Source organism: Penaeus vannamei, chromosome 37 (genome assembly GCF_042767895.1).
Source record: "Penaeus vannamei isolate JL-2024 chromosome 37, ASM4276789v1, whole genome shotgun sequence".
NCBI classification, from domain to species: domain Eukaryota; kingdom Metazoa; phylum Arthropoda; class Malacostraca; order Decapoda; family Penaeidae; genus Penaeus; species Penaeus vannamei.
The window spans coordinates 1,609,686-1,624,035 of NC_091585.1; the positions used below are offsets into that span (position 1 = coordinate 1,609,686).

The 14,350-nt window shown below is 44.0% G+C and overlaps 1 protein-coding gene across 1 annotated transcript in view; it reads left to right on the forward strand.

Annotated features, from left to right (window-relative positions):
* The window catches only part of LOC113826852 (uncharacterized), a gene marked incomplete at its 3' end in the record, with an annotated part of 11,147 nt that extends 386 nt beyond the window's left edge, over window positions 1-10,761 (forward strand). The window contains 1 exon segment of the mRNA XM_070115227.1: window positions 10,572-10,761. Within this exon segment, the coding sequence (XP_069971328.1) occupies window positions 10,576-10,761 (186 nt within the window).
* Window positions 10,762-14,350: the final 3,589 nt, after the last annotated feature.

A 14,350-nucleotide genomic window follows, 5' to 3' on the forward strand; every position in this document is an offset into this window, starting at 1 on the left:
ATATATATATATATATATATATATATATATATATATATATATATATATATATGTGCCGTAGAAAAAATCGATCTTGATACCAGCGAAAGTCCAGGGGAAGTTTGCAGAAACTTTTTTTTTTTTTTTTTTTTTTTTTTTTTAGATAGGCCAAGCAATTAAATAAAGGTCAGAATCTCGTGAAATACGTCCCTCGCGTTATTATTCAACGACTGAAGTTCAGCAACGTTCAGCACTTTCCTTTGCAAGCGAACTTCTGGGCCTCGAGTCAACTTTTAGCTCGTTGGCTGCCTTCAGCACTGCGCGGAGATCGGGTGCCTCTAGGAGCTGAACTTTCAGTGTTCATGGAAGATTGGAGATGATGTTATGGGACAATTTGTACCAGAAGACAGGGCTTGCGGGTCAGATTCGGTCAAAACATTGGCTTCTGAGAGGTCAGCTCGGAGGAAGATGGCTACCGTTTTGGTGAAATTCTAAGGAGCTAATCTTAATAGATTTCCTCGAAGCACAAACGATGACCGTAGACTCTTATTATTCAGAAATATTAAGAGAAGTGAAAACTGCATTGGCGAGAAGGCCAGGAAAATTGAATCGGGAGAAATTTGTTCCAAAATGACAAGGCGTCATCTGATTCTTTGGGCGCAACGTGACTTTATCGCAACAACTTTGTTGGTTAATCTTATCCCATTCCCTCTACTGCCTTATTCTTTATTTCTTTATTTCTTCATTTCTTTATTTCGTTCCCAAATCTCAAAGAAAATTTTGAAAGCAGGGACGCCATTTCAGCTGTTCTCGGAGGGGTCAAGGAGGGGTCAAGGAGAGACAAGCCAAGCTAACAAAAATTCGGAAAAAATAAGTTATTCTACGGGCTCTTTAAGCTAAAACCAAACCTATGTAGGTATAATTTAGACATTCTTTTTTTTTTTTTTTTTTTTTTTTTTACCTCGAGGGGACGGGGGGGGGGGGAGAGGTAAGCAACTGACGCCTTTGTTCGAAAGGAGCATGACACGGGAGGCAAGCAATTGACGCCTTTGTTTGAAAGGAGCATGACACGGGAGGCAAGCAATTGAAGCCTTTGTTTGAAAGGAGCATGACACGGGAGGCAAGCAATTGACGCCTTTGTTTGAAAGGAGCATGACACGGGAGGCAAGCAATTGACGCCTTTGTTTGAAAGGAGCATGACACGGGAGGCAAGCAATTGAAGCCTTTGTTTGAAAGGAGCATGACACGGGAGGCAAGCAACTGACGCCTTTGTTTGAAAGGAGCATGACACGGGAGGCAAGCAATTGACGCCTTTGTTTGAAAGGAGCATGACACGGGAGGCAAGCAATTGACGCCTTTGTTTGAAAGGAGCATGACACGGGAGGCAAGCAATTGACGCCTTTGTTTGAAAGGAGCATGACACGGGAGGCAAGCAACTGACGCCTTTGTTTGAACGGAGCATGACACGGGAGGCAAGACATTGACGCCTTTGTTTGAAAGGAGCATGACACGGGAGGCAAGCAACTGACGCCTTTGCTTGAAAGGAGCATGACACGGGAGGCAAGAAAATGACGCCTTTGTTTGAGAGGAGCATGACACGGGAGGCAAGACATTGACGCCTTTGTTTGAAAGGAGCATGGCACGGGAGGCAAGACATTGACGCCTTTGTTTGAGAGGAGCATGACACGGGAGGCAAGCCATTGACGCCTTTGTTTGAAAGGAGCATGGCACGGGAGGCAAGCCATTGACGCCTTTGTTTGAAAGGAGCATGACACGGGAGGCAAGACATTGACACCTTTGTTTGAAAGGAGCATGACACGGGAGGCAAGCAACTGACGCCTTTGTTTGACAGGAGCATGACACGGGAGGCAAGCAACTGACGCCTTTGTTTGAAAGGAGCATGACACGGGAGGCAAGAAAATGACGCCTTTGTTTGGAAGGAGCATGACACGGGAGGCAAGCAAGTGACGCCTTTGTTTGAAAGGAGCATGACACGGGAGGCAAGCAACTGACGCCTTTGTTTGAAAGGAGCATGACACGGGAGGCAAGCAACTGACGCCTTTGTTTGACAGGAGCATGACACGGGAGGCAAGCAACTGACGCCTTTGTTTGAAAGGAGCATGACACGGGAGGCAAGCAACTGACGCCTTTGTTTGAAAGGAGCATGACACGGGAGGCAAGAAAATGACGCCTTTGTTTGGAAGGAGCATGACACGGGAGGCAAGCAAGTGACGCCTTTGTTTGAAAGGAGCATGACACGGGAGGCAAGCAACTGACGCCTTTGTTTGAAAGGAGCATGACACGGGAGGCAAGCAACTGACGCCTTTGTTTGACAGGAGCATGACACGGGAGGCAAGCAACTGACGCCTTTGTTTGAAAGGAGCATGACACGGGAGGCAAGAAACTGACGCCTTTGTTTGACAGGAGCATGACACGGGAGGCAAGCAACTGACGCCTTTGTTTGAAAGGAGCATGACACGGGAGGCAAGACATTGACACCTTTGTTTGAAAGGAGCATGACACGGGAGGCAAGCAACTGACGCCTTTGTTTGACAGGAGCATGACACGGGAGGCAAGAAATTGACGCCTTTGTTTGAAAGGAGCATGACACGGGAGGCAAGCAACTGACGCCTTTGTTTGACAGGAGCATGACACGGGAGGCAAGCAATTGACGCCTTTGTTTGAAAGGAGCATGACACGGGAGGCAAGCAACTGACGCCTTTGTTTGACAGGAGCATGACACGGGAGGCAAGCAACTGACGCCTTTGTTTGAAAGGAGCATGACACGGGAGGCAAGACATTGACACCTTTGTTTGAAAGGAGCATGACACGGGAGGCAAGCAACTGACGCCTTTGTTTGACAGGAGCATGACACGGGAGGCAAGCAACTGACGCCTTTGTTTGAAAGGAGCATGACACGGGAGGCAAGACATTGACACCTTTGTTTGAAAGGAGCATGACACGGGAGGCAAGCAACTGACGCCTTTGTTTGACAGGAGCATGACACGGGAGGCAAGAAATTGACGCCTTTGTTTGAAAGGAGCATGACACGGGAGGCAAGCAACTGACGCCTTTGTTTGACAGGAGCATGACACGGGAGGCAAGCAATTGACGCCTTTGTTTGAAAGGAGCATGACACGGGAGGCAAGCAACTGACGCCTTTGTTTGAAAGGAGCATGACACGGGAGGCAAGCAACTGACGCCTTTGTTTGAAAGGAGCATGACACGGGAGGCAAGAAAATGACGCCTTTGTTTGGAAGGAGCATGACACGGGAGGCAAGACATTGACACCTTTGTTTGAAAGGAGCATGACACGGGAGGCAAGCAACTGACGCCTTTGTTTGAAAGGAGCATGACACGGGAGGCAAGCAACTGACGCCTTTGATTGAACGGAGCATGACACGGGAGGCAAGCAATTGACGCCTTTGTTTGAGAGGAGCATGACACGGGAGGCAAGCAATTGACGCCTTTGTTTGAGAGGAGCATGACACGGGAGGCAAGCAATTGACGCCTTTGTTTGAAAGGAGCATGACACGGGAGGCAAGCAATTGACGCCTTTGTTTGAAAGGAGCATGACACGGGAGGCAAGCAATTGACGCCTTTGTTTGAAAGGAGCATGACACGGGAGGCAAGCAATTGACGCCTTTGTTTGAAAGGAGCATGACACGGGAGGCAAGCAACTGACGCCTTTGTTTGAAAGGAGCATGACACGGGAGGCAAGCAACTGACGCCTTTGTTTGAAAGGAGCATGACACGGGAGGCAAGCAATTGACGCCTTTGTTTGAAAGGAGCATGACACGGGAGGCAAGAAATTGACGCCTTTGTTTGGAAGGAGCATGACACGGGAGGCAAGCAACTGACGCCTTTGTTTGAAAGGAGCATGACACGGGAGGCAAGCAATTGACGCCTTTGTTTGAGAGGAGCATGACACGGGAGGCAAGCAAGTGACGCCTTTGTTTGAAAGGAGCATGACACGGGAGGCAAGCAATTGACGCCTTTGTTTGAAAGGAGCATGACACGGGAGGCAAGAAATTGACGCCTTTGTTTGGAAGGAGCATGACACGGGAGGCAAGAAAATGACGCCTTTGTTTGAAAGGAGCATGACACGGGAGGCAAGCAATTGACGCCTTTGTTTGAAAGGAGCATGACACGGGAGGCAAGAAATTGACGCCTTTGTTTGGAAGGAGCATGACACGGGAGGCAAGCAACTGACGCCTTTGTTTGAAAGGAGCATGACACGGGAGGCAAGCAAGTGACGCCTTTGTTTGAAAGGAGCATGACACGGGAGGCAAGCAATTGACGCCTTTGTTTGAAAGGAGCATGACACGGGAGGCAAGAAATTGACGCCTTTGTTTGGAAGGAGCATGACACGGGAGGCAAGAAAATGACGCCTTTGTTTGAAAGGAGCATGACACGGGAGGCAAGCAATTGACGCCTTTGTTTGAAAGGAGCATGACACGGGAGGCAAGAAATTGACGCCTTTGTTTGGAAGGAGCATGACACGGGAGGCAAGCAACTGACGCCTTTGTTTGAAAGGAGCATGACACGGGAGGCAAGCAATTGACGCCTTTGTTTGAAAGGAGCATGACACGGGAGGCAAGCAATTGACGCCTTTGTTTGAAAGGAGCATGACACGGGAGGCAAGCAATTGACGCCTTTGTTTGAAAGGAGCATGACACGGGAGGCAAGCAATTGACGCCTTTGTTTGAAAGGAGCATGACACGGGAGGCAAGCAACTGACGCCTTTGTTTGGAAGGAGCATGACACGGGAGGCAAGCAACTGACGCCTTTGTTTGAAAGGAGCATGACACGGGAGGCAAGCAAGTGACGCCTTTGTTTGAAAGGAGCATGACACGGGAGGCAAGCAATTGACGCCTTTGTTTGAAAGGAGCATGACACGGGAGGCAAGAAATTGACGCCTTTGTTTGGAAGGAGCATGACACGGGAGGCAAGCAACTGACGCCTTTGTTTGAAAGGAGCATGACACGGGAGGCAAGCAATTGACGCCTTTGTTTGAAAGGAGCATGACACGGGAGGCAAGCAACTGACGCCTTTGTTTGAAAGGAGCATGACACGGGAGGCAAGCAATTGACGCCTTTGTTTGAAAGGAGCATGACACGGGAGGCAAGAAAATGACGCCTTTGTTTGAAAGGAGCATGACACGGGAGGCAAGCAATTGACGCCTTTGTTTGAAAGGAGCATGACACGGGAGGCAAGACATTGACGCCTTTGTTTGGAAGGAGCATGACACGGGAGGCAAGCAACTGACGCCTTTGTTTGAAAGGAGCATGACACGGGAGGCAAGCAATTGACGCCTTTGTTTGAAAGGAGCATGACACGGGAGGCAAGCAACTGACGCCTTTGTTTGAAAGGAGCATGACACGGGAGGCAAGCAATTGACGCCTTTGTTTGAAAGGAGCATGACACGGGAGGCAAGAAATTGACGCCTTTGTTCGAAAGGAGCATGACACGGGAGGCAAGCAATTGACGCCTTTGTTTGAAAGGAGCATGACACGGGAGGCAAGAAATTGACGCCTTTGTTTGAAAGGAGCATGACACGGGAGGCAAGCAACTGACGCCTTTGTTTGAAAGGAGCATGACACGGGAGGCAAGCAACTGACGCCTTTGTTTGAAAGGAGCATGACACGGGAGGCAAGAAATTGACGCCTTTGTTCGAAAGGAGCATGACACGGGAGGCAAGAAAATGACGCCTTTGTTTGAAAGGAGCATGACACGGGAGGCAAGCAATTGACGCCTTTGTTTGAAAGGAGCATGACACGGGAGGCAAGCAATTGACGCCTTTGTTTGAAAGGAGCATGGCACGGGAGGCAAGCAATTGACGCCTTTGTTTGAAAGGAGCATGACACGGGAGGCAAGCAACTGACGCCTTTGTTTGAAAGGAGCATGACACGGGAGGCAAGCAATTGACGCCTTTGTTTGAAAGGAGCATGACACGGGAGGCAAGCAACTGACGCCTTTGTTTGAAAGGAGCATGACACGGGAGGCAAGCAACTGACGCCTTTGTTTGAAAGGAGCATGACACGGGAGGCAAGCAAGTGACGCCTTTGTTTGAAAGGAGCATGACACGGGAGGCAAGCAAGTGACGCCTTTGTTTGAAAGGAGCATGACACGGGAGGCAAGCAACTGACGCCTTTGTTTGAAAGGAGCATGACACGGGAGGCAAGCAATTGACGCCTTTGTTTGAAAGGAGCATGACACGGGAGGCAAGACATTGACGCCTTTGTTTGAAAGGAGCATGACACGGGAGGCAAGCAAGTGACGCCTTTGTTTGAAAGGAGCATGACACGGGAGGCAAGCAATTGACGCCTTTGTTTGAAAGGAGCATGACACGGGAGGCAAGCAACTGACGCCTTTGTTTGAAAGGAGCATGACACGGGAGGCAAGCAATTGACGCCTTTGTTTGAAAGGAGCATGACACGGGAGGCAAGACATTGACGCCTTTGTTTGAAAGGAGCATGACACGGGAGGCAAGACATTGACGCCTTTGTTTGAAAGGAGCATGACACGGGAGGCAAGCAATTGACGCCTTTGTTTGAAAGGAGCATGACACGGGAGGCAAGCAACTGACGCCTTTGTTTGAAAGGAGCATGACACGGGAGGCAAGCAATTGACGCCTTTGTTTGAAAGGAGCATGACACGGGAGGCAAGCAACTGACGCCTTTGTTTGAAAGGAGCATGACACGGGAGGCAAGCAATTGACGCCTTTGTTTGAAAGGAGCATGACACGGGAGGCAAGCAATTGACGCCTTTGTTTGAAAGGAGCATGACACGGGAGGCAAGACATTGACGCCTTTGTTTGAAAGGAGCATGACACGGGAGGCAAGACATTGACGCCTTTGTTTGAAAGGAGCATGACACGGGAGGCAAGCAACTGACGCCTTTGTTTGAAAGGAGCATGACACGGGAGGCAAGCAACTGACGCCTTTGTTTGCAAGGAGCATGACACGGGAGGCAAGCAACTGACGCCTTTGTTTGCAAGGAGCATGACACGGGAGGCAAGACATTGACGCCGTTGTTTGGAAGGAGCATGACACGGGAGGCAAGACATTGACGCCTTTGTTTGAAAGGAGCATGACACGGGAGGCAAGCAATTGACGCCTTTGTTTGAAAGGAGCATGACACGGGAGGCAAGACATTGACGCCTTTGTTTGAAAGGAGCATGACACTTTAGGCAAGCAATTGACGCCTTTGTTTGAAAGGAGCATGACACGGGAGGCAAGCAAGTGACGCCTTTGTTTGAAAGGAGCATGACACGGGAGGCAAGCAATTGACGCCTTTGTTTGGAAGGAGCATGACACGGGAGGCAAGCCATTGACGCCTTTGTTTGCAAGGAGCATGACACGGGAGGCAAGCAAGTGACGCCTTTGTTTGGAAGGAGCATGACACGGGAGGCAAGCAAGTGACGCCTTTGTTTGAAAGGAGCATGACACGGGAGGCAAGCAATTGACGCCTTTGTTTGAAAGGAGCATGACACGGGAGGCAAGCAACTGACGCCTTTGTTTGAAAGGAGCATGACACGGGAGGCAAGCCATTGACGTCTTTGTTTGAAAGGAGCATGGCACGGGTGGCAAGACATTGACGCCTTTGTTTGAAAGGAGCATGACACGGGAGGCAAGCAATTGACGCCTTTGTTTGAAAGGAGCATGACACGGGAGGCAAGCAACTGATGCCTTTGTTTGAAAGGAGCATGACACGGGAGGCAAGCAAGTGACGCCTTTGTTTGAAAGGAGCATGACACGGGAGGCAAGCAAGTGACGCCTTTGTTTGGAAGGAGCATGACACGGGAGGCAAGAAAATGACGCCTTTGTTTGAAAGGAGCATGACACGGGAGGCAAGCAATTGATGCCTTTGTTTGAAAGGAGCATGACACGGGAGGCAAGCAATTGACGCCTTTGTTTGAAAGGAGCATGACACGGGAGGCAAGCAATTGACGCCTTTGTTTGAAAGGAGCATGGCACGGGAGGCAAGCAATTGACGCCTTTGTTTGAAAGGAGCATGACACGGGAGGCAAGCAATTGACGCCTTTGTTTGAAAGGAGCATGACACGGGAGGCAAGACATTGACGCCTTTGTTCGAAAGGAGCATGACACGGGAGGCAAGACATTGACGCCTTTGTTTGACAGGAGCATGACACGGGAGGCAAGCAACTGACGCCTTTGTTTGAAAGGAGCATGACACGGGAGGCAAGCAAGTGACGCCTTTGTTTGGAAGGAGCATGACACGGGAGGCAAGAAAATGACGCCTTTGTTTGAAAGGAGCATGACACGGGAGGCAAGCAAGTGACGCCTTTGTTTGACAGGAGCATGACACGGGAGGCAAGCAACTGACGCCTTTGTTTGAAAGGAGCATGACACGGGAGGCAAGCAACTGACGCCTTTGTTTGAAAGGAGCATGACACGGGAGGCAAGCAAGTGACGCCTTTGTTTGAAAGGAGCATGGCACGGGTGGCAAGACATTGACGCCTTTGTTTGAAAGGAGCATGACACGGGAGGCAAGCAACTGACGCCTTTGTTTGAAAGGAGCATGACACGGGAGGCAAGAAAATGACGCCTTTGTTTGAAAGGAGCATGACACGGGAGGCAAGCAAGTGACGCCTTTGTTTGAAAGGAGCATGACACGGGAGGCAAGCAAGTGACGCCTTTGTTTGGAAGGAGCATGACACGGGAGGCAAGAAAATGACGCCTTTGTTTGAAAGGAGCATGACACGGGAGGCAAGCAATTGACGCCTTTGTTTGAAAGGAGCATGACACGGGAGGCAAGACATTGACGCCTTTGTTTGAAAGGAGCATGACACGGGAGGCAAGCAACTGACGCCTTTGTTTGAAAGGAGCATGACACGGGAGGCAAGACATTGACGCCTTTGTTTGAAAGGAGCATGACACGGGAGGCAAGAAACTGACGCCTTTGTTTGAAAGGAGCATGACACGGGAGGCAAGCAACTGACGCCTTTGTTTGAAAGGAGCATGGCACGGGAGGCAAGCAATTGATGCCTTTGTTTGAAAGGAGCATGACACGGGAGGCAAGCAACTGACGCCTTTGTTTGAAAGGAGCATGACACGGGAGGCAAGCAACTGACGCCTTTGTTTGAAAGGAGCATGGCACGGGAGGCAAGCAATTGATGCCTTTGTTTGAAAGGAGCATGACACGGGAGGCAAGCAATTGACGCCTTTGTTTGAAAGGAGCATGACACGGGACGCCTTTGTTTGAAAGGAGCATGACACGGGAGGCAAGACATTGACGCCTTTGTTTGAAAGGAGCATGACACGGGAGGCAAGAAAATGACGCCTTTGTTTGAAAGGAGCATGACACGGGAGGCAAGCAATTGACGCCTTTGTTTGAAAGGAGCATGACACGGGAGGCAAGCAATTGACGCCTTTGTTTGAAAGGAGCATGACACGGGAGGCAAGCAAGTGACGCCTTTGTTTGAAAGGAGCATGACACGGGAGGCAAGCAATTGACGCCTTTGTTTGAAAGGAGCATGACACGGGAGGCAAGCAAGTGACGCCTTTGTTTGAAAGGAGCATGACACGGGAGGCAAGCAACTGACGCCTTTGTTTGAAAGGAGCATGACACGGGAGGCAAGCAAGTGACGCCTTTGTTTGGAAGGAGCATGACACGGGAGGCAAGCAAGTGACGCCTTTGTTTGAAAGGAGCATGACACGGGAGGCAAGCAACTGACGCCTTTGTTCGAAAGGAGCATGACACGGGAGGCAAGCAATTGACGCCTTTGTTTGAAAGGAGCATGACACGGGAGGCAAGACATTGACGCCTTTGTTTGGAAGGAGCATGACACGGGAGGCAAGCAATTGACGCCTTTGTTTGAAAGGAGCATGACACGGGAGGCAAGCAACCGACGCCTTTGTTTGAAAGGAGCATGACACGGGAGGCAAGCAACTGACGCCTTTGTTTGAAAGGAGCATGACACGGGAGGCAAGCAATAGACGCCTTTGTTTGAAAGGAGCATGACACGGGAGGCAAGCAACTGACGCCTTTGTTTGTTCGGAAATCAGAGCATTACTCCTTGATGGTTTTATCCAGTACTGATTTCTGTGATTGTCGACTAACCCTCTCTCTCTCTCTCTCTCTCTCTCTCTCTCTCTCTCTCTCTCTCTCTCTCCCTCTCTCTCTCTCTCTCTCTCTCTCTCTCTCTCTCTCTCTCTCTCTCTCTCTCTCTCTGTCTCTCTCTCTCTCTCTCTTTCTCTCTTTCTCTCTCTCTCTCTCTTTCTCTCTCCCTCTCTCTCTCTCTCTCTCTCTCTCTCTCTCTCTCTCTCTCTCTCTCTCACTCTCTCTCTCTCTCACTCACTCACACACACACACATTTAACGGACTTATGTCTGTTTTTTTATTCTTATATTTTTAACAACGAGAGAGAGAGAGAGAGAGAGAGAGAGAGAGAGAGATGGAGGGAGAGAAAGAGAAAGGTAAATAGATAGACACAGAGAGAGAGAGAGAGAACGGGAGGGAGAGAAAGAAAAAAGACAAATAGCCATATATATAGAGAGAGAATAAAAAAGCGATTAAAGCAAAAACTCCCAATAAAAAAAACCTAAAACACCATCTTCCCTCAGCAGAACAATGGCGCCCTCAGCATGGCACCAGACGCCACACACGCCCTTCCTGAAGATCGTGGCCCTCGTGGCACTGGGTATGGCGGCTGCCGACTCTGCCACGGAGCTCGAATGCAACAAGGGCTGCAGTTGTTGGGTCAAAGGCACTTTTTCGGAGGAATATCGTGTCATCTGCAACAACACCGCTGAAAAGGTGAGTGATTTTGAAGTTATTTAACTCTTTGATTGATAAACTTTATTTTTTTTGTTTGTTTGGTTCTTTGACTGATAAACCTTCTTTATTTTTATTTTCCTTTTTATTTGTTTGAATCTTTGACTGATAAACTTTCTTTATTTTTTATTTGTTTGATTCTTTGACTGATAAACTTTATTTTTTTTTTATTTGTTTGATTCTTTGACTGATAAACTTTCTTTATTTTTTTATTTGTTTGATTCTTTGACTGATAAACTTTCTTTATTTTTTTATTTGTTTGATTCTTTGACTGATAAACTTTCTTTATTTTTTTTCATTTGTTTGATTCTTTGACTGATAAACTTTCTTTATTTTTTTTATTTGTTTCATTCTTTGACTGATAAACTTTCTTTATTTATTTTTTATTTGTTTGATTCTTTGACTGATAAACTTTCTTTATTTATTTTTTATTTGTTTGATTCTTTGACTGATAAACTTTCTTTATTTTTTTTATTTGTTTGATTCTTTGACTGATAAACTTTCTTTATTTATTTTTTTATTTGTTTGATTCTTTGACTGATAAACTTTATTTTTTTTTATTTGTTTGATTCTTTGACTGATAAACTTTCTTTATTTTTTTCATTTGTTTGATTCTTTGACTGATAAACTTTATTTATTTTCTTTTATTTGTTTGATTCTTTGACTGATAAACTTTCTTTATTTTTTATTTGTTTGATTCTTTGACTGATAAACTTTCTTTATTTTTTTATTTGTTTGATTCTTTGACTGATAAACTTTCTTTATTTTTTTTATTTGTTTGATTCTTTGACTGATAAACTTTCTTTATTTTTTTTATTTGTTTGATTCTTTGACTGATAAACTTTCTTTATTTTTTTTATTTGTTTGATTCTTTGACTGATAAACTTTCTTTATTTTTTTTATTTGTTTGATTCTTTGACTGATAAACTTTATTTTTTTTTTATTTGTTTGATTCTTTGACTGATAAACTTTCTTTATTTTTTTATTTGTTTGATTCTTTGACTGATAAACTTTCTTTATTTTTTTATTTGTTTGATTCTTTGACTGATAAACTTTCTTTATTTTTTTTCATTTGTTTGATTCTTTGACTGATAAACTTTCTTTATTTTTTTTATTTGTTTGATTCTTTGACTGATAAACTTTTTTATTTTTTTATTTGTTTGATTCTTTGACTGATAAACTTTCTTTATTTTTTTTCATTTGTTTGATTCTTTGACTGATAAACTTTCTTTATTTTTTTTATTTGTTTGATTCTTTGACTGATAAACTTTCTTTATTTTTTTTTATTTGTTTGATTCTTTGACTGATAAACTTTCTTTATTTTTTTTTTATTTGTTTGATTCTTTGACTGATAAACTTTCTTTATTTTTTTCATTTGTTTGATTCTTTGACTGATAAACTTTATTTATTTTCTTTTATTTGTTTGATTCTTTGACTGATAAACTTTCTTTATTTTTTATTTGTTTGATTCTTTGACTGATAAACTTTCTTTATTTTTTTATTTGTTTGATTCTTTGACTGATAAACTTTCTTTATTTTTTTTATTTGTTTGATTCTTTGACTGATAAACTTTCTTTATTTTTTTTTATTTGTTTGATTCTTTGACTGATAAACTTTCTTTATTTTTTTTATTTGTTTGATTCTTTGACTGATAAACTTTCTTTTTTTTATTTGTTTGATTCTTTGACTGATAAACTTTCTTTATTTTTTTTATTTGTTTGATTCTTTGAATGATAAACTTTATTTTTTTTTGATTTGTTTGATTCTTTGACTGATAAACTTTATTTTTTTTATTTGTTTGATTCTTTGACTGATAAACTTTCTTTATTTTTTTTTATTTGTTTGATTCTTTGAATGATAAACTTTAATTTCTTTTTATTTGTTTGATTCTTTGAATGATAAACTTTAATTTCTTTTTTATTTGTTTGATTCTTTGAATGATAAACTTTAATTTCTTTTTTATTTGTTTGATTCTTTGACTGATAAACTTTAATAATAAGCTTTAATTTTTTGTTCATTTGTTCTTACATCAGTGTTTTTTTTTCTGGACATAACTACTACATTCATTCCCAAGATAACACAACAGGAAATGTGCGTCCAGTGTAATTCTTCTTAAGCACAGCCTTTCCTTTGCCACTCACGCCCTTCTGAGTAAACAAAATACCGCAAAAATGACGACGTGACAACATATCTTATTTCGAGGGATGGCCACCCACTTCTTTTTTTTTGTTTTCCTTTCTCTCGTTCTGTTTGTCTCTGTGTCTTTGTCTGTCTGTCTATCTGTTTGATTGTGTGTGTGTGTGTATGTGTGAGAGAGAGAGAGAGAGTGTGTGTGTGTGTGTGTGTACGTGTGTGTGCGTGTGTGTGTGTGTACTTATGTGTGTGTGTGTGTGTGTATTTGTGTGTGTGTGTGTGTGTGTATTTATGTGTGTGTGTGTGTGTGTATTTGTGTGTGTGTGTGTATTTATGTGTGTGTGTATTTGTGTGTGTGAATTTGTGTGTGTGTGTGTGTGTGTGTGTGTGTGTGTGTGTATGTGTGTATGTGTGTATGTGTGTGTGTGTCTGTGTGCGTGTGTGTGTGCACCTGGGTATGTGTGTAAGTGTGCGGCTGTGTATGTATGTGTGTGTATGTGCGTGTGTGTGTCTCTCGCTCATTCGTTCACATTTCCGCTCTCCCTTTTTCTTCCCAAGTCATTCTCTTTCTTTATCAGTGCTTCTCCGTTCACCTTCCCTTCTTAAACGAAAAAACAAAACAAAAATAAAACTACTCCTTCTTGAACAGAATGAACGATAGAAATAACGCAGCTGAACATCAAAACACTTACTGGCCACTGAGTTAAAGTCTCTATATTCTAAAGGATCTGGTAGCCTATGAGTTCACAATCTATGAATTAAAAGATATACAATCCTTCGAGTTAAAACAGCTGTTAGTTAAAAGATCGACTACCCTATAACTTAAAATATATGTGATTAAAAGATGTATAGTATGAATGGAGAAAAAAAATATACGAATGATAAAAGATACGCGAATTAAAAGATCTACTAACCTATGAATCTAAAAATAGAAAAATAAAAGTCTATGAGTGAGAGATATCTATTGGCTAAAGAATTTTCAAAATCTATGAATCAAAATATGTACCACCCTTTAAATTCATGTACCAATGAGTTAAAAGTCCTACGACGCAATATTTCAATAACCCATGATGAATCAAAAGTATATTTAAAGCTTAAGATATCCGAGATCATGAATTGCAATATCTGTCAATTCAAAGATCATATTCACTTAACGAAGACAGCAGTACCGGATGTGGGGAGTTTGTGACGTCATCGCACGCAAACGCACTCGCAAGAACATATCCTTGGATACTTGTGTCACGGCTGAGTTCTTTAAAATCCTCACTTTTACTTACTTCATATTCACTGAAGAAATATGCCATCCTTGGATATTTGTGTCACGGCTGAGTTCTTTAAAATCCTCACTTTTACTTACTTCATATTCACTGAAGAAATATGCCATCCTTGGATATTTGTGTCACGGCTGAGTTCTTTAAAATCCTCACTTTTACTTACT